The 27,876-nt window shown below is 43.3% G+C and overlaps 1 protein-coding gene across 2 annotated transcripts in view; it reads left to right on the forward strand.

Moving 5' to 3' along the window:
• The window catches only part of LOC119652733 (CCR4-NOT transcription complex subunit 6-like), a 476,871-nt gene that overhangs the window by 447,190 nt on the left and 1,805 nt on the right, over nucleotides 1-27,876 (forward strand). For both annotated transcript variants that reach the window (XM_038057029.1, XM_038057030.1), the window contains 3 exons: nucleotides 20,002-20,070; nucleotides 23,254-23,360; nucleotides 23,450-23,655. In XM_038057029.1, the coding sequence (XP_037912957.1) occupies nucleotides 20,002-20,070; nucleotides 23,254-23,360; nucleotides 23,450-23,655 (382 nt within the window). The remainder of the gene's footprint in view (nucleotides 1-20,001; nucleotides 20,071-23,253; nucleotides 23,361-23,449; nucleotides 23,656-27,876) is intronic.

Consider the following 27,876-nt stretch of genomic DNA (forward strand, 5'->3'; position numbering starts at 1 on the left):
AAAGCTAGCAAACGTTGGGTTTTTTTTGTAACAATTGAACCTCGCTTAACGGAATTACAATATAGATCGTGAATTACTTGCCACCTATCTAAGCATCAAGTACTTCCGTTTTTCCCTTGAAGGTTGACCGCATCCACGGACCATACGCCTCTAACTTTTGTCTTAAGGTAGAACCCCGACAAAACGTTCCCTTTCCAATTCTGGTTCTTAGCCTACATCAGCCAGTTTACATTGGACATTCAACATGTATCCGGTAAAGACAATTTAGTCGCCTAAGCTTTATCTCGGAACTCGCGAGGTCAACATGCCAGCCATAATCGATTTTTCGGCAATCATTGTGGCCCAGAAGGATGACGCAACTCTTCTGAGCCTGCAATTGGGCTCCAAATACGAATTTAATGAGTTTCGGTTGTCTTCGGCTCATCTTCCTCTATCTGCTGCTAGATCTCCGGTTGCTTTCGGTAAGGAAGTGTTTCACTCGGCGCACAACCTTGTACACCCCAGCATTCAGACAACAAACCTGGTAGTCTCCAGCGAATATTTCTGGCCGTCCCTGAACAAAGACGTGAATTCTTGGGCCAGAGAGTTCATCGCATGGCAAAAGGTCACCAGGTATGCTAGCATGGAACTAGATGCATTCCCTAAGTCAACAAAGCGCTTCCTCATCATACACCTCGACATTGTAGGTCTTTTGCGAAACTCTTACGGCTACAAGTATTGCCTCACGATTATTGATTGGTTAAACGGTAGTCTGAAGCAATACCTCTGAAGGACATTACAGCACAGTTTCGTGCACATCACCAGCTTCCCTTTCTTTCGCATTTCCTGGTAGACCAGGAAGATGAGGCAAGTTTAGCCTGATGGTCCCCTTATTTGTAGGTGAAGTTTTCCCATGCTGTCCTTTCCCGTTTTCTGGAAGATTTAGGCTAAAGTGATTTATTTAATTTAACGGACAACAAACAGAGTAAATTCCGATTAATTATTATCCTCAGGAGGAGGAGAAAGCAAAAATTTTATCCTACGTTTAAAGCTACTTAAAGTAGAGAAGTTAAAAGGACCAAGCTGTTCTGCGTTGTAATTTCGGCAAAGCCTAGGAATCGGGGAATGAAAGTACACTTCGTGCTCTGCGAAGGGCATGTTGAAAATATCTGCGCTACGTGTGTTATAAGACGCAGGACGGCAGGTGATGTCATCAACGGCGGAGCAGTCCATCAGACCTGAGGAAAGTTTAAAAAATGTGCATAGATCCAGATAGGATCTACGCTGTTGTAGAAAGGGAGGGTTCAGAAAGCGGAGGCGGGAGGGGTAGTCCACACGAGAGAAGCGTTTCTTAAAGAAGAGGGAACGGGTGAATTTACGTTGCACGTTTTCGAGGGCAAGACAATCACAGTTACGGGAGGGTGACCAGATCACGGAGCAGTACTCGAGGGTATTCCTCACGCGGGGATTGAAGAGAGCTAAGGGGGGCTGGATGGGGTCAAAATCAGAGGAGGAGCGAAGTATGAAGCCTGACAATTTTGCTGCTCGATTGATGACATCGAGGCAATGTGTGTCAAAGCGAAGCTTATTGTCGAAAGTGACTCCGAGGTCTTGAGTGGAATTTAAGCAGGATAAGGAATGTCCATTAAGAAAGTAGAGGAAAGAAGTGGGTGAGGATTTTAGGGAGGAGCACATAGAGTGACACTTTCTGACGTTTAGCGCTAAACCATTAGTTGAACACCAACGAACCAGAGTGTCCAGGTTAGATTGAAGGGAAATACAGTCCATAGGCGACGATATAGTGGAAAACAGCTTAAGGTCGTCTGCATAGAGCAAACAGGAACAAGTAAGGAGGGGAGGAAGGTCGTTAATAAAAAGCAAAAATAACAAAGGACTCAGAATAGATCCCTGTGGGACGCCAGAAGAGGGGGAGAAGGAGCGAGAAATACAGCCGTCAAAAGAGACGCGGCAGGATTGGTTGGAAAGATAAGAGGCAAGCCATAAAACAAGTGGTATGGGAACGTTTAGAGACGAGAGTTTGGATAGAAGTATCTTGTGATTTACAGTGTCGAAGGCTTTAGCGAAGTCAGTATAAATGGTATGCACTTCTTGTCTTGAATTTAGACATTTGGCAACAAAGTTGTTAAAGTCAAGCAGATTGGAGGCAGTGGACCTGCGTGTTGCTCTTTCACTATGTGTTGGCCAAAGTAGGCGGACAACCAGTCGCTGACATATCTTTCCAGTATTTTGGAACAGGAGGAGAGGAGGGAAATGGGACGGTAATTCTCGGCAAGCTACTTTTGTGAATGGGGATGATGAGAGCCTCTTTCCACAAGCGGGGAAAATGATTCTCTTCGAGGCTTTTGTCGAAAATAAGAGATAGGGGAAGGGAGATAGATAGACTGGTCGTACTCGGGTTTCCAGTTGAAAAGAGTTAGTCTGTCGCAGATATTATTTTCTTGTTCACATCATCCAGAAGCATTCAGGATCTAAGATGCCATGTTTTTCCTCAATTTGCCCCTTAATCACTTGCGGCCTAAATTACTCTTCATAAACGAAAAGATCCGCAATCCTGTCTAATATTGCGTAATCTGGGGGTCACCTCACTTCTGCTGGCGGAACAAAGAATCATTTATTTCAGTAAACACGTCTGCCATCGACCCATCATCACTTCACTATCACCATCAATAATATAGGAAAAATCCCTCTTTCTCTCCAAGAAATCATTTGGAAATTACCGTCAACTTTTTTTGAAACCATAAAATGTCTTCTATTTAATCTTTTTCACAATCAGCAAAAAGCAAACACGAGTTTGTAATGATAGATACTTTTACCGAAACCGGTCTTGGCTTCCACTTATACGAGTGAAGCATAAAACATGTAATTATTGATGGGCGGTGGGTTTTTGCATGCACGGGGTTTGCGCCCCGTACAAATGCTAGACATCATGTCTACTAATATCCATCTCGGGAAGGTACCAGGCAAAAAAGCAGATCCACTGATGTGGTATTTTTTCTGCAATGAATCATGGAAGCATGCATCGATATGGGAATAAACCGGGTACCATCTACCTTGCGAATACCAGGTGGATTTATTGTTATTATAGATGATCAACTCGCAACAATTTGCACTACTCACCGAAGTTAATGGATGGAAAGCTAATGGTCAAACGGACGAAATGAGGCACAGACAGGGAGCCCATGTGGACCAAGTTTGAGAAACTACAAAACAAGGAAAACTAACGATGATCGTGAGCAATTTATTGGATCACCATGCTCTGCACTCTGTAATTAGAATTAAGTGGCTTGATAATATCACTTGGCAAGGAAATGAGAATTTTCATTGATAAAAGCCATGTTCGGTGGACTTGAACTACATGGAACTGGCTGAGGGCCTGATACGGAGCCGGTTTTGCCCAGATCGCCACTAACTTGTTCAACTAGATGAAAACAAATTGTGTCCCATTCGGGCCATCTCCGCGTTCACTTCTTATATGTGCTCACGCTGGTTCGGAAACATTTAACTTCAGATACATTGCAAGTATCTTCAGTACGATAGCAGCATAATCCGGAATTTATAATATAATTACCACTTTTCCTCTATCGGCACATTTAATAAATAAGGATGTCTCAGATTTGTGGCTGCTGGTCAGATAGTCGGTTGGATTCTTTGTAGGGGTTCAATGTTCCCACAAACAGCTTACGGCTAACCAATGGCCCCCATTTTCCACGTTATCTATTTTCAAGTTTTCCCATTTATTCAACGCCTTTAGTCTGATCTAAAGATAATCAGCATTTATCGTCCTGTGCGTAATATCGTTGCTTGTAAAATATAGTGAAACTAGTCCAATAGTTTATATCGACAGCTGGAAATGGTCGACAGAAGGGCCTTTTGCATTTTTGCTGTGAAGAGTCCATAACTTGAGTGGCCAGCCACGCATCAAGGCGTTGATAAGGTGTCGGTTCAGGAAAAGTATATTCTATTTACTTAATAACTAATGAAAAAATATCTATGAATAACTTAATAACTCTATTAGGAAACAAGGCGCAAGGGAGAGGAAGGAAGGAGAGATTGCTATGATATATAATGCCATTTATAATAAAAGGTTCAGTTAGCCATGTGAAGAAATCTTGTTCCTGAAATTAAATCAAAGAAGACTTTAAACTTCTTTTTAAGGTTTTTTGTAAAACGAACTACAGAAACATAAAACCACTAAAACCACCTCCTACTCCTTCCACTCTCTCCGCGGGACTCCCATATGGTATTACGTTGCGGGGCTAGATCAGAATTTATCTTGCGCTCGTGTTAACATTCGTGTTTCTCTCGCGTTCATTCTTCCGGCTGACTTCTTCCTGCCTAAGCTTCTTAGCGATGACTGCAATTACCTTTTCGCTTTCGGTCCATATCCCCTTTGTTATTATATGTTCCATTATATTTTCGGATATAAAGTGCTCCTCGGTTGCAGCTTCCAATGCAGCCCTCTTGACTGCGAATCCCGGGCAATGAAAAAAAAGTGTTCTGCGTCTTCTGCAATATTCTACACTTTGGGCAATATGGCGAATTATCATCCCCAAATCGATATAGATATGCTCGATAGCCTCCATGCCCGCTCAAGAATTGAGATAGGTCGAAATCTGCAAGATTCAGAGAGAAAGATCTTCGAGTAATATACGTCCCCTTGCGTTCGTTTCTCACCTATCCCATTCTTCAGCCCATGTGTTGAAATCGCCAGCCACTATCTTAGGGTTATGGTAGATTGCATCCATTGCTAGCCTCTCCACCAAAGAATGGAACTCCCCTCTCGTAAGGCTTGGTGCCACATAGCAGCTGTAAACAGATATTTCGCCTATTTTTGCTCTAGTGAAGCCAGTGTCGAGAATCTTCGTGATTCCTCTATGGCTCGATTTCCGCTCTTATCCGCGACCCAAACTCCACTGTCGAGATTTTTGTACTGTTCCCACACACTAGCAACGTCAATTTGGTTTTCCAATAGTGTCTGGGAGAGCAGGTCCTGAGTCGCTTGGCAATGGTTCAGTTTTTGCTGTTGGAACCTCATTTGCACATAGTGTCAATCACCCTCCTAAACACCGGACATGTGCTGCTGTCTGTCATATGGACACTAGCAATGTCAGTTATTTGCCTGCAGAACAGACAATTGGGTTTTTTTCTCAATTCCAGCAATGAATTTGATGTGTCTCCCAGGGATCGTAACTCGTGCGCTCAGTTCTGTTTTGTACGTCGCTCAATCTGTTTTACATGGATTTCGAACTGGAGTGGGTAGAGGTGGACCCATGCCCATTGCAAACTCAATGCGCCTGTGATCCATCCATCCATCCAATCTGTCTTCCGCGATTTGTGGAATGGAGTGATTGAATCTATGCTCACTACAAAATCAATGCGTCTGTGATCCGAGAGTGTGAGATGGTTTGATGCTCCCCACTCTCCGATAAGAGCCGCAATGTCAAAGCATGTCACCATGATGTTGATGACCTCTTGCCTCACCACGTTGAGGAAAGTAGATTCATTACCCAGATTGAGGATCTGCAATTCGGATCCTAGCGGATAATGCAGTAGTCTCGATCCCCTCGCGTCGAAGATGGAAGTTCCCCGGCATATATGGTGGGGCGTTAACATCACATTATGCTATTATTTTCATGCCTTTACTTTTGGCTAACCAATATACATAGTTCTGATGAATGTTCTTCTTTTTCTTCAGCCTTTGTCCCGTTCCCAAACGGGGTCGGCTCGTCGTGATCGGTTTTGCCATTTGGCTCTATCGAATGCCTGATCTGGGTGCAATCTTGAGGCTTTTAAATCCCCATCCTGCGTATCAAGCCACCGTTGTTACGGCCTGTCTTTTGGTCGTTTACCATCGACTTCGATGTTTAGACCAATTTTGGCAAGTTAATTCTCGTTAACACGAATTACATGACCATATCATCGAAGACGCCTCTCTCGCAACTTTTTCATAATCGGTGCAACCTCAAAACCATCGCGGACATCTTCATTTCGGATGTCATCAAAACGTGCCACGCCACTAGTCCAACGTAACATCTTAGTCTCCATTTCCGCAAGACGTCGTTCATTGTCTTTTATAGTTGGCCAACACTCAGAATCGTAGAGAACGATAGGACGGACGACATTGCGGTAAATTTTAGATTTAAGATGTTCGTTGATACCTCGATCACAAAGAACACCAGTTGTGGAACGCCACTTCATCCAGGTTACGTTAATGCGTGAAGCAATTTCATAACACAGTTCTCCATTGGCTGATAGCGTTGACCCGAGGTATTTAAATCGCTCAGTTCTGGGCAGATCACTGCCGCTGACAGTGATTGTGCCTGTTTCATGGGGAGCGGTTCTCAAAAATTCAGTTTTGTTTAGATTCAATCTGAGACCGTATTGCATGAGAAGATCATTCCATTTTTGGACAAGTTAATTTTTGCTGTTAGATGCTAGGAAAACATCATCTGCATAAAGCAGTGTGTACGGCGCTGGACGTTGGCTGCCCCGTGTGACGGTGTCCATAACAAGAACAAAGAGGAGTGGTGAGAGGGCGTTTGCTTGATGAACACCAACAGAGAGACGAACCAGTTTTGATACACCGGCCACGGTTCGAAGTAGTAGAGCAATTGAACCCAGCGCACGAATTCTTCTGGCACGAAGTGTTGTCGTAAAGCATACCAGATGAGTTCGTGTGGTACACGGTCAAACGCTTTCTCTAGATCCAGAAATGCAATATAAAGAGGGCGATGCTTCTTACGGTGTTTCTCCATGAGTAACCGCGCAGCGCGTATTGTGACAGTAGTTCCGCATTTTTTGACAAATCCGGCTTGATTCACGGTTATTTCAACGATTTCGCGAATACGGTTGTCAATTTGTCAATTGGCAAGCGTTTTATTGTCGAGAAATTTGTGGTAGAGGCGTTTCATTTCAACATCATCATTCTAAAGCCAAGTATCTCGGTTGATGTACTGCTTACCCGGCTTGGTGACCCCGAGTGTTGCAGAGGCCGCTTTGTGGATCGTGTCTTTCATTTGGTTCGACGATTCTTCGAGATTTGCAATTTGCAATTATTATTACTTCGCAGGACGGCAATCAATGGCCGATGTTGAGGTGCGATGGTCTCATAGGGAACGGCTTTGCAATCAGTGACGGTGGTAAAATGTCGGTGTCTTATGAGAATACAGTCGGTTTGCGTGTTACTGTTTCCACTGTTTCCAAATGTAGGAAGATAAGACAATCTTTTGATGAACCATGTATTCATAAGTACAAGTCCATGGGGATCCACAAAATGGATTATACGCTCGCCACCCTCATTGCGCGCTCCGAACCCCTTTCGCCATGGCACCTGTTACCGTCTGCCTTTTCACCCACATGACCATTAAAGTCGTTGGCAATGATGATATAGTCGTCAGCAAGCACATCACAAGTCTCTTCATCTAGAAGTTGCCAGAAGGCATCTTTCTCGGCATCAGGTCGACCTGTAGTGCGTAGGCGGTGAAGAAGTGAATAGTGCGATCAGCTGATATAATGATGAGCTTCATCTGCCGATCATCAAATCGTTCGACTTCTTTAATGGCATCACGGAAACCCTTTGAGATGGCAATGCCAACACCATATTAAGTGTGTGGGGTATCAAAATAGAGAAGTTTATAGCCATTTTTACGGCGTTCGCGTTCAATGTCGCAGCTTTTCGCACCAGACCATCGTGTTTCTGGCAGAGCGCAAGTATCAATGCTCCTTTTCTGAAGGGCTCTTGCGAGTTCCTCCGTTTTTCCAGTTAGGATACCAACATTTAGCGTGCAGACACGTATTTGTTTTGTTCGGACTAACCTGCTTACGTCCTGACCCCGTCCATGCGCCAAGAACTCTTGCCCAATTCCGGACAGGACCGGGGCTCGTCCTGCCGCGACGAGTGAAGTGGACACCCTAGCATTTTTGCGAGGTTTGTGACTCAATCCGATCATCTTGTTTCTAACGACATTGTATGCATTTTCTTGGTCGGCCTGCCGCGGGACCTGCCATAAAGAGAGATCAGGTAGGATCTCTTTCCCTGATCTGCGCATTTTATTTTTGTTTTACTGAGGATAGTGCAAAGTACGTTGCCTCAAACCCTCCTCCTTTACCTGGGCTCGGGACTAGCATACTATGTTAATAGCATGGTGGAGTTAAATTTAACATGCAAACTCTTGGTCTCTAATTACTTCGATATAACATATGAGCGAGAAGCTATTATGTTGCAAACTAACGTCAACTAGCCACTACCAAGGGTATCCAAGCAACCTAGACATTGCAAGATCTCCAACATAAAACACTCAAACTGATTTCATTTGGGAGTCACTCTATTAAGCTAAAAGTTGTGCGAAAGGATCCGTCACTCTGATAAATTTATGACCAACAACAAGTATACGACCGCAGTGAAATCACAGAAATTTAAGACCAATTGAAAGTTATCTTGTACATGCTAAATTTTACTCTCCATTTTGTATCTATCGCCGAAAGCGCCATAATTCATATTACACCCGTTCATACTGGATGCATTGAATCTGAGCCAGTGCCAGCAGATACATTGTATGGAAATTTATAATGTTAACATGCATATTTAGAGATTATTCCTCACTAAAGTTGAATAGATGGAGTCCGCGTTGGCGGACGGAATAGGTGCTCTAGTCTCGCCTACGCGTGTTCCTTCAATTTCATTAGTGCTGCAAAGACGTTTAGTATTTATGTCGTGGAAGGAGTTATAAATTGTAGCACTATTTTGAAAGGTTCCTTTGGTAATAACGAATGGTTGCATGGAAGATTAGGTGCTTTTGTTGACATCTCACAATTCATATGCTTACAAAATTCAAGACAAGATCATGGCTATGCAGGAGAAATGGGACCTATTGCAGCTGCTTAAATGGTTAGTCATTGGCTTTAGTGTGAGTTGTTTCTAATCTTCTTAGCAGGGCTGCAAAATATAGTTCGAAAATAAGCTCCAAACTTTACGTTTCAAGGTAAGATTTGTTTCCGCAATCCAACAAAATGTGGAATATTTTTCGTTCCCAAAATGGGATCAAAACTGTACGAAATAGTTCTTCCTTATCTTCCTTTATTATTTCCATCTCCAAGTTTCTGTCCTTGAATATGCCCTTCGGAATGAGAAACCAAGTGGTTGGGGCCAAGTCTACAGTTCAACATCCAATTTGCGAGTGGCTGCCATCGTAATTTCGGTATTTTCGCAATTTGACCTAGCCTTTTTTCCTTACTGACTTCCTATTGTCTTCCTTATCTGCTCTGCACAGAATAGAACTATGATGATTCCTTTATTTGATGCCATATCTTACCTCATTTTTCTCCATTTTCCTGTTTTCTCCCCCAAGAAGGAAATAAATACTAAAAAAGGGAACAACTGATTCCCGAAATACGGATTTTTTTTAAATTAACTAAATTGAATCAGGGCCTTGAATCGTGTTAGAGCACTTTATTTAAGACCGTAAGTGTACACTATAGGTAGTTTGCTCAATTCGTCACAATGGCTCTTGGTAAAAAATAGCGACTAAGTATTTCAGTGAACAGCACCTTGACCACTGTGCTAGCTTCCTCATCAGACATCGCCGCGAAATCCACAAATCTTGCCAAGTCGTCCACCATGGAAAGACTATACTTCTTACCTTCCGGTATCTCAGGCAATGATCCTACCAAATCCATGTATATTTTATCGAATAGGTTGTCCGACACAGAATTAATTACCAATGGCATTCTTGTATGTCGATAGTTCCGGTTTTACAGCAATTTTAAACATTTGGACTTCCTGAGAAACCTTCTGACTCTAGCAAAAGTCGTGCAGATGCCAAAGTCACTTCCAAGCCGCGAGTCATGACTAACTAACCACATTCCTTATTTTTTCCATGTAGTACTTCTCTAGCATCTCAGACCGCCTGAATTGTCCCCTATTTTCAGGCCACATACCTTCAATGACCCTTTCATCATTCACCCCCATCCAGCCCTTTGTTCGTAGTACTATGAAACAGTCAGACTCCGGCACTGCTAACTCTTCCTGCTGGATCGCTCTACTCGAAGCATCCGCATTCCCTATCAGAAGGCCAGGACAATATCCGATAACTTCTGGTGAAGGCAAAGCATCTGCTTAGTGGTGCCCCTAGCCTTTAGCATTCTCTTCAATGCCTGGTGATCCGTGAAAATCTTAAATGGTCTTCCTAGTAGGTATCAACGGTAAATTTTTATCGCGCACGTTAATGCCAACAGTTCTCGCTCTGAAGTCGTCCTTTCCGTTTGGTTTAGCATTCCAGTCCGTATGCCACCGGCTGTCCCTCCTGCTCCAGTACGGCATACAACGTCTCACCACTAGCGTCTGCAACTAAAGCAAACTCCATATAAAATTGCTGATAAATGGGCTTAATGGGCGGTGAAACCAGCTTCCCTTCAACCTCTCAAAAGCACCACCTTTCCCTTTAACCTTTCAAAAGCATTCTCGCACACTTCGTTCCATTCGAACTTCACTTCTTGTCTCACCAATCGATTAATAGAAGCCGCAATGTTCTCAAAACCGGGTAGAAACCTCCAATAGGAACCCCCCCCCCCCCCCCCCCCCCCCAACCCAAGGAACGATTTTACCTGCTTGAGACTTTTCGGCCATGGAAAATTCTTGACTTTATCTATTAGTTTGGAATCTGGTCTAATTGCAGCTTCTGAAAAAACGTGACCCAAGTAAATTACCTCCTTTCGCAGGAACTGACACTTGACTGGTTGCAATCTCAGAAATCGTAACGATAATGATGAGAACTTTGCAGCTCTACGCCAAACAAATCTGGATAACTGCCAGGATATGGAAGTGGATCGTAGAGTGAAGGGAACTAAGGACTCTTATTGTCACTGCGAATGGGAGCGAACATGATGTGCTTAAGCCACGATACCGAGGAAAAATCTCGTGAAATAAAGGGTAGCGTACACCGAAACAAAAGAGAATTCATTATTGTGCTAACCAAAGCAGAAGCTGTCGCAAATACCTACCATAGATCCTGTTGGTAGTCGCAAGTTTTTCAATGGTCCTGTGAGGGATGTTAATGGTTTTTTTTTTGAGGTAGGGTAGGTGAATGCATTTACGCACACAGTGTTGGACTCCCGATTCGGTACGTCGTCGGACTACCAACTAAACACCTCCCCATCGTCAGAGAGCTAGCCTGGAACCGTTTGTCACATTACTTCGGGTCAGCCCCCGAACTCTCCCGCTTTGCGGAGCCTTCAAATTAGGAATTCCTTTCAACAACGGGAGAGGAGAGGAGGAAGGGAACTGTCAGTTCAAGGAGCCCCATCCCAACCGGCTCCTCCACCGGTCGAGTTCTATCTTCTTAGCAACGAGAAGGGCCCGAACGTCAGCAGTCCTCAGCATCTCTTCCACAATGTTGTCTGGAGAGAGATCCCCTGTGTTTAAATAGAGCTGCTGACGAACCCCATCCCACCTTCCACAAGAAAAAAAAATGTGGGCATCGTCCACAACTCCATTGCAAAACACACAATCCGGAGAACGCGCCTTTCTAATCTTGTGCAGGTAAGACTGAAAACTTCCATGCCCACTTAAAAATTGGGTAAGGAAATAGTCAGTCTCACCATGCTTCCGATTCAACCACGCACCTAAGTTGCCGATGAGCCACGCAGTCCATCTGTCTCTAGTTTCATTTTGCCAAGAGAGCTGCCACTCGTCTAGAGCAACCACCTCCCTTGGCTCATCTCCCTTGCGCTTGTATATGGCCTGACGCTCCCTAGCAGGAAGGGCAACGGGGATAACTCCCGCGATCACCATCACGGCCGGTTCAGAGACTGTGCGGTACGCAGACGCCACCCGTAAAGCTCCCCGTCTCTGTACTTGCGCGAGGCGTCTACGATATACCTCCTTGTTAAGAGCGCCAGCCCATACCTCTGCGCCGTAGAGCAGGGCAGACTGCGTTGAGCTCATCAGGAGACGTCGCCTACTACACGTAGGACCCCCAATGTTTGCCATTAGCCTACTTAACGCCGAAACTCCAGCCGCAGCCTTGTTCGCTGCTGCTTAGATTTGCTCAGAAAAGCTCATCTTTGAGTCAGGAGTCAACCCGAGGTACTTTACCGCTGATTTTGACTCGATTATCGACTCGCCGCACGATATGGGAGGCAGGGTCGGAATTCTCTTTTTAGTCAGGATGACTACTTCGGTTTTTTCCAGTGCAAGGTTGAAACCATGAGTAGTCATCCATCCGCTTACCCGTCGCATCAATATGCCGAGTCTGCTTTGCGCCTGTTTGGCAGTGCGTCCAGCAACAAGCGCTGCGACATCATCTGCGTAGCCGACCAGGCGCGACTCTTCTGGCATGTCGAGTTTAAGCAGACTCATAGGTAGCGTTCCAGAGGTCCGGCCCTAGGATGGATCCCTGTGCTACCCCCGACGTGACCTCAATCCACCTTTGACCCTCTAGTGTTTCATAGAGCAGGTAGCGGTTCCTCAGATAGTCCCTCAAAATCCGTAAGAGATAGTTCGGCACGTTGAAAGTATTGTCTAGTGTGCCTAGAATGTCTTTCCATCTTACGGAATTGAAGACGTTTCTGACGTCAAGCGTTACGAGGAGCACCGCCCGTCGAGTTCGGCGGCTATGTGCCTCTGCTCGTCGAACGGCGTCCACGACCTGCATGACAGCATCAATTGTCGATCTCCCTGCCCTAAAACCAAACTGCCGGGGAGATAAATCTCCGGCAGCGCGTATCGCTTCAGCGAGTCTACTTCTGATGAGCTTTTCAAGCACTTTCCCAGCAGTATCAAGCATACATAGTGGGCGGTATGAAGACGGCAGTTCGGGATCGCCTTTCCCTTTAGGGATCAGCGCAAGCCTCGCAACTTTCCAACGAGCAGGGAAATTGCCCTCTTTCAGGTAAGCGGTGAATGCGCCGAGCAGTAGGTCTGGCCGGTATTGGAATACCAGTTTGTACACCTCTACTGGAATACCATCGGGTCCTGGCGCCTTCTTGTTTTTCATAGAGAGGACTGCCTGTTCCAACTCTTTTACAGAGAAAAGTGGACTGTCCTTTGCGCTCTCCGCGCCGACGTCACCATCCCATACGGGGTGTGCAGGGAAGAGTGCCCTCACAATGCGGTCCATCTGCTCGGCCTTAAGTGAACAGGGTTCCCGCAGAGCCGCGATTTTTCGGGTTACAAGTTTGTAACCGAGTCCCCACGGATCCCCATTCACCTCGTCGATCAGACTTGCCAGCAGCGAGCTTTGCTCTTGTTTATTGCGCTGCGGAGTCTCCTTTTGGCTGATTTGTTCTCCATCATTATGGTACATGCCTCCTCCCGGTCGCCTAGACGTTGTGTTAAGCGGCGGAGCCTGTGAGGGACGTTAATGGTAGACTCCTCATCCACGACGACGAGCAGCTTGAGAAGTGATTAAAACATGCAGTGCTACCTTTTTCGGAGGACAAGTCGCTCTGTATTTAGAAACAGAGGGCAAAAGAGTGAGATTTGACACCACCAAAGCGAAGGTTCTCCTTTCTGACGGGTAATCGCACTCTCTCTAATGAGTAGAATATCAAAAGCATTGATCAATATGTATCAGCAAGCATTCTTTCTGCCAACGGTGGCTGCCAACGCATTAACCGCCTTTGTTGTTTTGTGTAAAGTTTGGAAATGCAAATATCTGAACTTCAATATTTTTGAGAATGTTCCACGACAATATTCTCTCTGTCCTGTTATATGGGAGCAGAATATGAAAGCTTAAAGCCTTTGTTAACACTTGTTTCTCTCCGAAAAAATTACCTAAATGACCTATAGCTTCTGTACTTAGGTCACGAAAATAAATACCATAGCCGAAAATCTCTTTCCCTAGCTTTCAACTGCTTCTTCAGTATCAGAATGAACTATCGCTCGGCTCAATTATAGCGTCTTCCAAAAGCCTGTTTATTTTTCGCTTACATTCATCCCGATTAGCTTCCGGTATCCGATATTGTGGATTCGCGGCACCACTTCCTGACGAAGGCAAACTTAAGCCCCCTTGAACATCACTTGTAGCTCTATAATCGTTTCCTCTCTCTCTAATGTCCTGTAGTTCTGATTTCCCTAGTACGTTCCCTGTATATGGCTGGGACATGCACTTCATAGGGAAAACAACTAGAAAAAAGGTTAATGATCATTTTTAATATTGCAAATTTATGTATTGTAGTTGAATCATGTTTAGATAAGTTTTAGTGTTTCGAGGAATTGGAAGGTGAGAGGGCAAAGGGCAAAAGTTGAAATCTTGTGGTTCCACTGTAGTATCTCTGGTATCATACTTCCATTTTTAATTCTAAAGTAATTATTACAAGAAAGTATAAAATGCAATTCTACATGAAGCCATCAGGCAATCGATCAAACTATCATTCAAAGTCACATCGTTCAAAGAATGAGACAATACTTTTATGTGCATGGTATGCATGATGTAAGATGTCAGAATCCACTAATTCAGTACTTAAAAGATGCAAAATCATTCAACATCTGAGAAGAAAATAACAAAGCCGAATTCGCTTGGTAACATTTTGATATCTTTGCCAGATAAGGGTTACATATTTTTTGTTGGTATTTCGAAAATTTGGGAAGAGTTCAATGAAATTTTCACCTTTGGATAAGTTTATCCTCAACATCGATTTTGTCGCTTCTATCCACCTTTTGTAAAAGAATCTAAATAAAATAAAATACAATTAATCTTTTCCTGAAACGGGGTTAATTATTTATTAGTATATGCGTATTTCAAGGCCTTGTACTCAGCGACGACATTTTCTAGGCTGGTGGGGCAATGCAGAGACGCGCTGAATCGTCTGGGCGGCACGCTCAAGGTCATCTTCCTCTGGGTTCCCGGGCATAGGAACATAGAGGGGAATGAGCGGGCTGACGGATTGGCCAGGCGAGGCTCTGCTGTTGGCAGCCCTTCGGTGAATACAGTTGGTGTTCCGCTGGTGGCTGTCAGCACAGAGTCTGCAAGCACTACTTAGCAGCCGCGGGCCTTAGATGGCGAAGGCTTACGAGCTGTGTAAAATCAAGGAGAATTTGGCCCGCTTATAACATAGCCCGATCACAAGAGCTCCTTTGCCAGACACGTGCAAATGCGATTGCTCAACTCTAGCTAGAGTCAGGCTGCGGACACTGGGTAAACCATTCTTTGGGGATCTCAGAGAGATTTCTAGCTGCAGGGTCGGAGAGCTGTTCTCCTTGAGCTGGCTGGCACGGGCTGGCTCTAAAGATCCGAGCCGGCTAGACTCTGGCTCTCTGCTCCCATAACAGCAGTCACGATCTTAGGAGTTTGTGGCATCAAAACGGCGCACCACAGCGCTAATTGGGCTTCTCGGAAGGGCTACTGATCAACTAGGATATTAATTCCTATTCTGAATTATTATTATTAAAATTTAACATTTGAATCTTATAATTCTACTCGATTCCTTAATTAGAGATCGTGGAGACACTAATGTTGTCCGGTGTCACCCTTGCCACCTCCCTCAGAAGCTTCCAATGCATGTTACCCGTGTCATGGTTCAGGCTGTTCCTCACTGGACCTCACTGGATTCATGTTTTAATTTGCGTTCCTTGAAGGATCCCAACCTGTTTTTGAGTTGGTAAATCCTACTCGATGGCACAATGTCGAATGTTTACCATTTTCATCGTTTTTATCAAAATGTGTGACTCCTATTCTTCTTTTCCCTTCCAAATTATTAGCGAGGGATGTCATTGTCCTTATTTCTTGCCGTTTCGCCTTTTTCCACATGAGTCTTTCAATAATCTTCCGTTGGAAAGGGTTCTTCACTCCGGTGTCGATTGTATACTCCTTTTCTTTCATAAATCTTCTAGCACTTAGGGGCCCGGTGAACAATCGGTGGACCATGACTTGGGAGGAAGCCATTTTATGTCAATGGGAGTGGTTCCAATTATCTGATATCGTTCGCTGCGTATGTTGACGTTTCCTGTAGATGTCAAAAGAAATACCCTTCTCTTCTCTAATGATCCTTAAATCAAGAAACGAGCTCTCCATTGACTTCTACCTCCATTGTAAATCCAAGGTTCCGATGTACCTTATTGAGGACCTCCAGCATCTCCTCCACTTTCTCTTCTAGAGTAAGTGGGAGTGTAGTAGGAAGATTCCTTCAAAGTCCCGAGTTGTCTCGGGGGCTGAAATAGAGTAACTTTAACCAAATTAAATCATTTATGATTTTCAGCCAAGTATTCAGGCGATACGTTGGCTTCCATAGCTTACACGAAAAAACAAATGATAACGGACTGCGGACTATTCAATTAGCAGGGTCACACGAAATGGTTGTTGGAAGTACCTGGTTTGCGCGGAAAGCGGTCCACAAACATACGTGGGCCTCTCCAGACGGGACCACTTTCAACCAAATTGACCACGTGTTGATCGAACGCCGCCACCTCTCAGCCTTGATGAATGTCAGAACATATAGGGGGGCCAACATAGACTCAGATCACTATCTCGTTGGCATGGTGCTCCGAGCTCGAATAACAGTACCACCTAGAATCCCCTCTGACAATCAGGTGAGAGTGAACACTGAAGCCATCCACAACACAACCCTCCGCGACACCTAGAAGAGGGAAATGGATGCCGCAATAACCGCAGTCAATAGAGGACCTGGAGATGAAGCATCAACAAATGATCTTCATAATCACCTGAAGAACGTTATCATGGATACGGCCACAAACATACTTGGCCCCAGCCGCAAAAGGAGTCGAAACGGCTGGTTTGACGATGAATGTAAGTTAGCAACGGAACGGAAGAATGCTGCACTCTCAAAGAACGCTGGCACACGCAGAGACTTATCACGAACTTCGTCGAGCGGAGAAGCGATTTCACAGATGGAAAAAGGAAGCCTGGGGAACCGCACCAGGCGCGGAAGTTTTACCAACAAGTCAGCAGGACGAAGCCTTAAACACCTCGATGTTCATCCTGCCGAGACAAAGAGGGAAATCTGATTTCCGACAGAATGGGCATATTGGAGCGATGGGTTGAGTACTTTGATGAACTACTGAACAACCAGAACATCGGCGAGTTGTAGGTCCGCCAACTGAAGACGACGGACAAATATTGACACTACCAAGTATAGAAGAAACAGTCCGTGCAATTCATCGGCTTAAAAATCATAAGTCGCCAGGAACCTTTGGAATTACAGCCGAATTGGTTAAATATGGAGGCGACCAATTAAACCAAGTGGTTCGTTAACTTGTGCTCAAGGTGTGGGACAGCGAATCAATGGCTGATGATTGGCAAAGAGGCATTATCTGTCTCATACATAAAAAGGGAGATATCACACAGTGCAGCAATTATAGAGGCATCACGTTGCTGGGTACCATCTATAAGATATTCTCCTCTATCTTGGTAGGCCGGATAGCCCCATACCCCCCCAAAACATCATTTTGCCCATACCAAAGAGGGTTCACTACCGGTAAATCAGCAACAGATCAGATTTTCTCTCTGCGGCAAACGATGGAAAAACTGTTGGAATATGGACATCAGTTGCACCATCTTTTCATCGACTTTAAGGCCGCCTATGATAGAATAGTCAGGGTAAAACTGTACACGGCTATGAGAATTCGGTATCCCGACGAAATTCATAAGACTGATTAGGCTGATCCTGACCAATGTGCGAGGCCAGATAAAAGCAGCAGGATCACTCTCAAGACCATTCGACATCAACAACGGTCTACGACAAGGGGATGCCCTATCATGCGTCCTCTTTAACGTGGCCCTCGAGAAAGTGATCCGTGATGCTGAGGTAAATGCAAGAGGTACGATCCTCTTTAAGTCCACCCAACTACTGGCCTATGCAGACGATATCGACATCATGAGAAGAACCACCCGAGACGTACAAACTGCCTTGAGAACTTCGACCCCTCACGTGTCCTTCCGCACTAGCCGATACCCGAGTATCGCGATCGAAAGGGAGGATCCACAACGGATTACATCCTCGATCGATGTTCCTTCTGCCTCAGATGTATGATGGGTTGCAGTTTTCGAGGTTCCCTTCCAGTCCTGATATCCTCAGGTCATTATATTCGATACAGGTTGCTGTTAGAAGGGATACTGTCGGACGTATGCAGTCTTTGTTGTGATAATCGTGTACGTTTTCTTGAAGACCTTGCTGAACGAAAGATCTTCATGACTTGATCGTCGAAAATCTTTTTGGCAGATCGCTAACGAGCAACAATTAAATCCAGGGAGGCAAGCTCCGCCAGTTCCCCACTCCCTTGTCGTTGTCACCCTTCGTTCATTTACTTGAGGAAGGTAAACGCGACGGAGTGGGGAGGGGCATCTTATGCTCCTGATCTCTACTAACTTGGATTGTAATGCCCGACCTTATTTACGATCAATTCCAAAAGTTTCAACAAATATACTCTGGTCGGAATAATTTTCAGTATTTCAATGTCATGGACTTCGGTTTCTTTCGTACTAACAGCAGAAACCTCTACGTGATATTAAAATCTAATTGGAAGGATGTTTTGTATAGGTTAGGTTGTAGTATTATTTGGGGATGCTAGAAATACCTGCGCAAGATCTCAGCATACATATTCTGGGATAATTTTTAGTACTTGTGCAAAGTGATTTACTACTTTGTACACCAGGGAGGACACCTAATATCAGACGCAAGGCTAAGACACCTGCAAGCAGGAAACAATTTCTGTCAGTTATAGGACTGATCGATAAACTATAGTTATTGGGTATTCTCAAGAAGACTGAATCAAGGAGAAGCAAATTAAGTGCCTAAGGGGCACGGAATGTCATTGCGTATCTGTAGGGTAGAAACGAGGTAGCTAACTGGCCCGTGACCCTTGTGATTAATGCAATGATGTGTCGATGGCGCTTAAATGGTTTTTTTATGTTTTCCCAACCTATGTAGCAAGCCATATGCAATGCCATCTGCACGCAGCCACGTGATCGCACACCAATACACTGCCGACACCCCGACACCAAACCTTATACGGGGAATTTTTCTCACGCATTTACCGCCGAAGGTTGGACATGCGCAATGATTTTTATCCATCGTAAAATTTCGAGCATTGCGCTGGAAGTTGGATCTCCTGTGTTAAGTCTTCCTGGGTTCACTGTAACCATTAAAGAGACACAATAGTTTTTGAAGGATAGTGTTTTCCCCTTGATAGTATTATTACCTTCTTGGAAACACTTCCCTTAAAAGGTACTTCATTGGTACAGTGACTAAATTGGCGCCAACAAACCAAAAATATTCATAACAATTTATGGATGAACAGCCTACATTGTTCCGACAGACACACGTATATTTGTGATAATCTGGCGCTCATAAGCAAACAAGGAGGAACTATAGACAATATTGAACACAAATGTAAAGATTGTTAATAAATACAAATTTCAAATATTTGTAGTTTGAATGATTCATTCATTGTTCAAAAGAAAATATTGTCTGAAAACAATAGGCCAAAACTCACAAAGCCGGCATGAATCATTTACACAATCAACTTTTTGCTTCTCCCATTTAATTACGTGTATTACAAATTACAGATCAGTATTGAAAGTAGTCATTTCCATACCAAATTATCTTCCAAGATCGTGCAATAATGCGCAGTTCAGTTTGAATCAGAAACCTCCACATCTGACTCATTCGCACATGCAAATATGACCTGAACTTTTTCACCTCATTAAACTGATTCATTTCCATTGGTCAGAGTAGAACTTGGTCCCAGACCTAACTTGTTTCGTATGAAAAGAAAATAACATTCTGAAAAAAGATACCTGGAAGTGAGAAGAATATTACTGGAGTGCACTCAAGTGGTCGTAAATCTTTTCTCAAAATCCATAAATGGACCTAGAACAACATTTAAAATGTCCCATAATTTTTCTGACCCCCAAATGAAATTGTTGTGAGTCATGGATGATGACTCTCTCTGACTCTTATTTAGTGTCACATTTTGTAATATTTCATATTGTCTGTAAATCATTAAAGATATTGGTTCTAACTTTTACTTTTTTACCTTTCTTTCAGTTGCAGTAACACCACTACCACAGAGACCGTGGATACCTCTAGCAAGACCCAACAAAAGTAGGCCTTCATGTAAGTATCTTTCTTCCTTTTTTTGGTAGTTTTAAAAGAATGGATACAAGTAAATAACAAAATATCCGGAATTTCGGTTTAACATTGAAAGAGTTTCAGACTGCACCTGGTTGCAGCACCCAACCGAAAGTGAAAATCGTAAGTTTGGTGGCTTCTCCGTGTTCAGAGAAAATTTTTTAATTAAATCATGGAAAAATCTATCAAACAAATAATATCCGACGTAATAATGCATTAGAATAAAATTTGCAATCCATCTTCAAAGAAGCCACTATTCTAGAGCGATCTTGTAAGTCGTTTATAACTTTCCGGTCTTTATTTGCCTGATCTAACCTAGATCAGTAGACAAACCCATAGTCAAGCAAAAATCGTTTATCCAATGATAACTGCCTAACTTTCATGCAGTAATCCATAATGAGAGTGCGATGGACGAGTCGATTGGGTGTCAGCCTGTAGATCCCATACTCCAGGATCGAATCCTGACTGCACTATGGATATCTGTCTTTGGGATTGTCATTCTGCTGTAGGCTTATACAATGATGATGAAGCTGAAGCACAATCTCTTTCAAAATGTAATGGAAAAAACAATTAGAAAAAAGGTAATTTATAGATGGCCTATATACTCCACAAAATGACAATGAATAAGCCATTTGTTGGCTCGAGCTGCTCGATGTGCGACATAAATTTTACTGGAGCCATGTTGATTTCATTACCACAAGGTTTCAATAGTAGGTTTTAAGGCATTTTCGACATATTATAACTTTATCAAAAATAGTGGGATTTCCACCAAACTTTCCAGTAGGCTGCTCCATATTAACGTCTATGTTAATGCCGTAATATTTTACGAGTCTAGGATGAACTTACGGGCGGTTCGTAATAAATTTTAAAAATATATCAATATGCTAGGGTATTGTATAGGAGTATCATCATGGTTTTTTTTCAGATTTTTCCCATTAGTAGTTTCTGAGAATGGGCCCTTAATTTAAGTGACCCTTTTATGATCCCCACAGGAGAGTGTCTCGAAATCAAATTCAAAGTCCGATATGGAAAGCATTAATCAATACCTTGCTTGATACCCCGCATGACTACATTCAGTGAGAAAAATATTACACGCTCTTTGCATATATGGGGACCCCCCTTAAGTTCCACATAGAACGATGTAGCTCGCTGCATGTGTGGGCGTTCACAGATCCCACCAAAGTTTGTGTTAATCGTTACAATCCTTTCTGAGAAAAGTGGCAGACAGACGGTAAACCGATTTTAATAAGGTTTTGTTGAAAAGACCTTCCTCTTTGTCTGGAGAAAAAGGCGAAACACCCTAGCTTTTTTCAAAAAGGAGAACTGACTGCTTCGTCCACATCAGAGGTAACTCATCAGACGCTGTCTCATTTCTGCCCTGGTCGAAAATTTCAGTCATACTTAAGAGAGGCTTGTGGCCCACAAAACTAGAAGAAAGTTTCTTCTCATTTGCTCCTCTCCGTCATTAAATGGATGCGGCCCCAGGACCTCCTCAATTCTTAAAAAAAATTACCAGTGAAGTTTTCCTGGTACCTTCTCGAATTCAATAACAAACTCTCAATATTACCAGGAAGGGTAACGCCAGTCGGCATGCCGGAGAATCAAAATATCGGCTTTAAAAATAGTAGGCTAGCATATTGCAGATGGATATTAATGTACGACGGTTGTATCTTTCAAATTTTACTAATCAATCGTTGCCGTTGCAAAGATAAATAATTCTGGAGCCCATCAAAGAACATCTCGAAAGCTTGGTCGACAGAGATTAGGCTGGTTTCCGCTCAAAATCCTTCTGCATTGACCACATCACTACCAACCACACCAACCCCCATCTGACAAAAAAAGGCCAAAAATGAATCATCAAGTTTGACGCCATCTTTTTTGTCCCGTGAAAACTCAAAGCTTACCTAGGCAGTTTCACCTCCTGTGTATAGTGTTCTTGGATCTCAGTAACCTGATATGCTGACAAGCGGAAAATTATTATCAACGAACTTCTCATAAAGAAGTTATCCGCTGAGCACCGAGAATCTCAAACAATAACAGTGGAATAAAGCTGGAGCAAATTTTGAGATATTTCAGATTGGGTTTAGATCTGAGCATCAGGGTGCTCGGATAGGATACAGAGAGAACCGACACTTCAGCGTCCGTGTCCACCAGGAAGCAACATCTGCTTAGGAGGTCGAAAATTCTAAGGCGACGTGGTACTATGCTTCGGGTAGCCATCGCACGTCCGTGACGAATCCAATGGTCTCCTCGTCGAGACCGATGAGTGCGTGGTTGAACCTGGTGGTGACGTCCGCCAACGTAAATTACGCCTCCAATTGACGGAACCATGCAGCCGGATTGCATTGCCTGCAGAATCAGGGGAGTGTGTAGAAAAAGAGATAAAAGGCTTCCCTTCAGACGGAACACCGGAGTGGACAAGCGGCTGCGGCTTTACGTCCGCCGACGCAATAAACTCTACAGCCACGCAGAAAACGGTCTGGTAGAGACCGGAGGGAACAATGTCAAAAAAACTGAAAAAAACTCCCACTGACTGTAGCGAAAACTAAATGCAAATGCTGCTGTTGCTTATTGCAGAGTACTTTCTTTTTCCCGTATGCGACTGTCCCTTTTGAAAAAATCTGTTCTGACCGAACGTACGCGATCACCACTTTGGGAAAATTTATATTGTATTTATTTCACTTCATGACCTCGTTGCGCTGCCTGTCCAATCCAGACAGTTCTCACTTTTTTCCTCCTGTCTATGTCAGGCGGTCAGCTGTTTTCCGCAGTCATTGGAGCAGTAGTGGAGGCGAATCCATAATGGCGCCCAGGTTCGCGCCTCTGAAGCCCCGCCATAACCGTATAGAGACGGCTTCACGATATTTTTTTCCAGAGTTTTTGGTTAGGTAGTTTCTGAGAATGGGTTCTTTGAAAGGATCATCACTTTCGACCTACCGCACCCCCCGCCTTTCCAAAAAATGTCGAAGCTAAGGCGTCGAGAAGTACTAACCGAGACCTTTTATTTGATACCCAACAAGACTATATTCGGAGAAAATTTTTTTAAAATTTTTCCTGTAGAGGACTCCCCCCCCCCCCCCCCCCCCCCAAAAAATTCACTTTCAGAATTGACTGGTATGAAAAAAAAATTGTTTACCAATTAAAAGCAATTATTTGTCTCTTTTTCAGGTATTTTTACTGTAATGTGCTATAACGTACTTTGCGATAAATATGCAACAAGACAAATGTACGGCTATTGTCCAAGTTGGGCCCTTGGTTGGGAATATAGAAAAAAGGTAAGTTTTCAGTGCATATACTTTCATGACTCCTGATAAATCTAAATGAAAGCATTCTAAATGTGAAAATTTCACCTACTTCCTCACAGGCAATACTTGATGAAATCCGGCATTATTCAGCTGATATTATAAGCTTGCAGGAGATTGAGACCGATCAATTTTATAATTTCTTCAAACCAGAACTGAAAAACGATGGTTATGAAGGCATATTCTCTCCTAAATCAAGAGCGAAAACGATGTCAGAACAAGAAAGGAAATATGTGGACGGTTGTGCTATATTTTTTAGATCATCCAAGTAAGTGTTTTTATTTATTTCAATAATATATTTAGTTTAGTTAACGAGATTGCATTTTTACTGATCTCTCGTTCCCTTTTTCTAACTCCTCCGTGATATGTATCTTATAATCTTGAGTCAGTATTATTCGTTTTTGGATATCAATCAAATTCCCAAGTAGGGCAATTAATAACAAATAATGAAAAGAGAATAATAAACAAGTCGGAAACCGGAAGCTTGACGCTTCAGGTAAGAAAGGTTTTGTCGTTTTCTTATGTATGACTATTTGGGTACGGGATGGTATCATTTATTCATAACTCATAATGTATATACGTTGAATATGGTCAATATTCAATTCGATGTGCAACTGACATTTTATCTTTCAAGGAGTAGGAATTTGACACGAATGAGACAACTTTCACCTACTATAATTTTGTTAATACTAGTAGGATTCCCACCAAACTTTCCAGTATTATGTTCACATTTAAACCCATATTACGGATATGGAATCAACTTCAGGGGGTTCGAAGTAAATTTTCAAGATATATTAACATACTATTATAAACTTGATTTGCGCCGACATCGTTATGCAGGGTATTTTTAGGCCTAGGTGCCATGTGCATGGACCACTATATTTTTGAAGTTCTTAGGGCGGAGATTCTGAAAACAAGTGAAGTAGTTGACCCCTTTCGAACCCCCGCATTTCTCCCCTTTACACCTGATGTGAAAATTAGAAAACTTATTCGAAAAGTACTAACTGAGACCTTTCATTTGATACCCCACATGAGTATATTTGATGAAAAAAAGTTTTGACATTTGTTGGAAGCGTGGGGAGTGCGGGGGGTTGAAAGTGATCATTTCTTTAAGGGGGCCATTCTCAGAAACTACCAAACCCAAAAATCGGAAAAAAAATCAGAAGGCTGCCACTATATGGTGCCTGGGCTCCGAAATACCTTCCATACCGATATCTGTTCAAATGAAGTTAATAATAGTATATTACTATAATTTTTTGTAATTGGCTGGAAACCCCCCTTAGGTTCATCCTAGCACCACGAAATGCAGTGATGTAGGCTATAGTGTAAAGCATAATCTTACCAAGTTTGGTGGAAATCGCACTACTACTAACAAAGTTATAATACGTCCAAGTTATTGCTTCTATGACTATGAATGTCAATATCACCCGAAAGTGGATACTCTCATATAATATATGAATATATTACGTGCTACGTATTAAGAAATACACAAAACTCGTACAACTTCCGGTTTCCCGACTTGTTTGTTATTCATGGATAAGACTACCTATTCCAGTTTCTTCACAGTGAAGAGTGGGCATTCCCTAGTACTCAGGTGATGAGGAAGAAGTGCCTCCATGATTTCTTCTATCTTTACTACTTCCATAGAATAGGTTGTTTTATCCTAATTATACCCGATGACTCATGGATCCCTGTTAATGTCACTACTAATTCCTGCCAGCAGATTGTTGATTTCATTGCTGAGTTCCTTTTTTGGCCTATTGTATTCTGCGGATCCAGTGTTACCCCATCTCTTGACCTCTTGTACGCAGTACAATCCGCAGAAGTCTGATCCTTCATAAACGTGCAAACATGCAAGATATTCACCAGTACACAGGCGACTTCCCATGACAAAGTTTCTTTTTGAACGCCAATGTATCGCAAACTGCGGTGATAAGGCTCATTGTTGAGTTCACTAACCATTCAGTCGCAGTTGTTCTGTCCTCGTCCGGGTCTTGTGGCTTGTTTAACACTTTGAGAGAGCTTCGGCAATTTTGCCAACGTCGACTTTCTCGATATTCCACCTGGTAGAGATTTTCCGGGCATCGAAACGTTGTAAGGACCCGTTTATCATTTCGAAGGAAATGTACTGGTTATCACTGACCGTGAAATCTTTGAGCACACTGCATCGTTGCACCGTTGACACTAAGAAAAACTTTCTTCGACTAGAAATTTTGTAGGTGTATCGCAAACAAAATATGTTCAAATCTTTAATTTTCTTCTGTTCATATACTTTGACTTTTTATTATTATTTAATTATTTGTACTTAAATAGAGCTTCCTTATAACGAACGAAATTCTTCCTTTCCTACATATATAATTCTTTCGTTAATTTATTTTTAATCCTCTCTTCGTTTTTATCTAAATATATTCTCTCCTCTGAAGACGTACTTTCTCCCATTGTTTTTGTGATATATATCTAAGTTCTAAATTCCGCATGTCCATTAGAGTGGACCGAATGTGTCCTCGCAGCTAACACATCAAAGATCTCTCCATTATAAGCTGAACACAGTGATCTCATCTAGACCTGCCTTAATAAGGAACTCCAGGCATCCCGATTTGGCGTCGAGGTCCACCAATTCGATATCCCTAAAAGCTGTCTGGCGTCCTAACCTACGCCATCGCTCCATCTCCGGCAGGGTCTACTTCGTCTTCTTTTTCTACCATAGATATTACCCTTATAGACTCTCCGGGCTGGATCATCCTCATCCATTCGGATTGAGTAACCCGCGCACTCTAAGTCTACGCACCATCCCTACAATTTTCGATATTCCAACCTAAAAAACAAAACGTGCACGACAGACTCGGCACTTGTCATCTTCCTCCTCTTCTTATTTCTCCCTTCTTTCTTCTCGAAAAAAACAATACCCACCCCAGCCATGTAGCGCGGTAAAGCAGAGCAGAGCGCCGCACGGACACATTTTCCTTCCGTGGCAGAAGTCCGAAGATTCAAAGTTGAAATTTAGAATTTTACTTTCAAATTGAAATATAGAACCTCAAAAGTGGCCGGAAAATTATATCGAGATAACAAGCCTTCGACTCAAGTATACCCCCCGTTCGAATTCACTGGATAGATTTGATGTATACCCAACGAAAGATCTCACTTCATTCGGCTTGATGAGAAAGATATCTGACCGTGGTTAGCTCCTTCTCTTCTTCTTTGGTACAGTGAAGTCACTGCCGTCGTCCAACTTACGCTGTTATAGTGTATTTTCGCCTTTTATCGACGCTGGTTTGGTTACCACCTCACGGAATTCTTCTTGCTGTGTCATTGGTGGCAGAACCACATTGCTTTTCCCTCACCTCCTTTCATCGATTGTTTGTTTCCCTCTGGTGCCCACCCTGAGGGCATCGCGTTTTGTGATGTGTTTTTTTTTCATCAGCTCCTCTCCGGCTGCCTTCCAGGAGTTTCGCGAATGTGTAATAAGTTCCAGGAGTTCCTCCATCTCCATCATGCGAAATGAGGATATTTGCGATATCTTACCATTAACCTGGTGTTGTAAATTGACCGCAACAAGGTCCTTTGAACAGAATTGTCTCAGCATGGTTGCCTCTTACAATTTTGACATCAGAACGCAGGCCCTCGGTCTCGAGGATCTTTCATCGAAGAAGATCCTAGTCCCCTTGACTGATCCAATACCAAAGATTCTGTTAAAACGAACTCATGGCTCTTGAATCAGAAATTATATAAGAACAGTCCTGCAACTTTGCCAGCTTTGCCGCCAGCAGATAGGAAGAAGCTTTGGCGTGCTGCAGGTTGATTTGAGTAACTCTTATGTTTGTAGCTATAAGTACAGTGTAATATGAAAACCGCCGCTAACTGAAAAGTCTTCTGCGTTCAGTGTCGATCTCACCGGGGTTACCAATTTGTCCTCACCTTCTACCGAAAGTTCCGCTTTCTTGCGTCCGATTTTTCTGGATATCGCCACTCTTGGTGGTGTAGCAACTTCCATGACCTCCTAAGAAACTTCGCTTTCTTTCGCAGTGCCTTCCGTTGATGTCGGCTAGGAGTCCTCCCAGGCTCACGGTGTCCGGGCGGGTTAGACCAGTTTCGTCCACACTACCAGCTTCCATTTCTTCCGTTTTTCCGGGTACAGGCGGAGGAGAAGGTTCTGGCAGGTAAGCCTGCGGTCCGTACTGCTTTGCGGCTAAAGTTTCGTTCTGCCGAGCCTTCCTCTCCCGTATTTCAGAAGATTAGACAACAGTGTCTTCGACAGGCCGAAGCAGTGGTCAGGTTTCCAGTTCATCTCATCAAGGGAGTTGCTGTACTATCCTTTTTGGCTGACCGCGCCGTATACGGCGGATGTAGGTTTTCCACTGAAGTGGGGAGCCTGTCTGCCACAGATTTCTCCGTGGGGGAACATGAATTAAGTGAGGCCTCCAAAATCCGTGCCTCGGCCATGACCTGATTTCTCAAAGTCGCGGATGGATTCGAAATCTGTAACTCCTTA

Source organism: Hermetia illucens, chromosome 3, assembly GCF_905115235.1.
Source record: "Hermetia illucens chromosome 3, iHerIll2.2.curated.20191125, whole genome shotgun sequence".
In the NCBI taxonomy this organism is placed as follows: domain Eukaryota; kingdom Metazoa; phylum Arthropoda; class Insecta; order Diptera; family Stratiomyidae; genus Hermetia; species Hermetia illucens.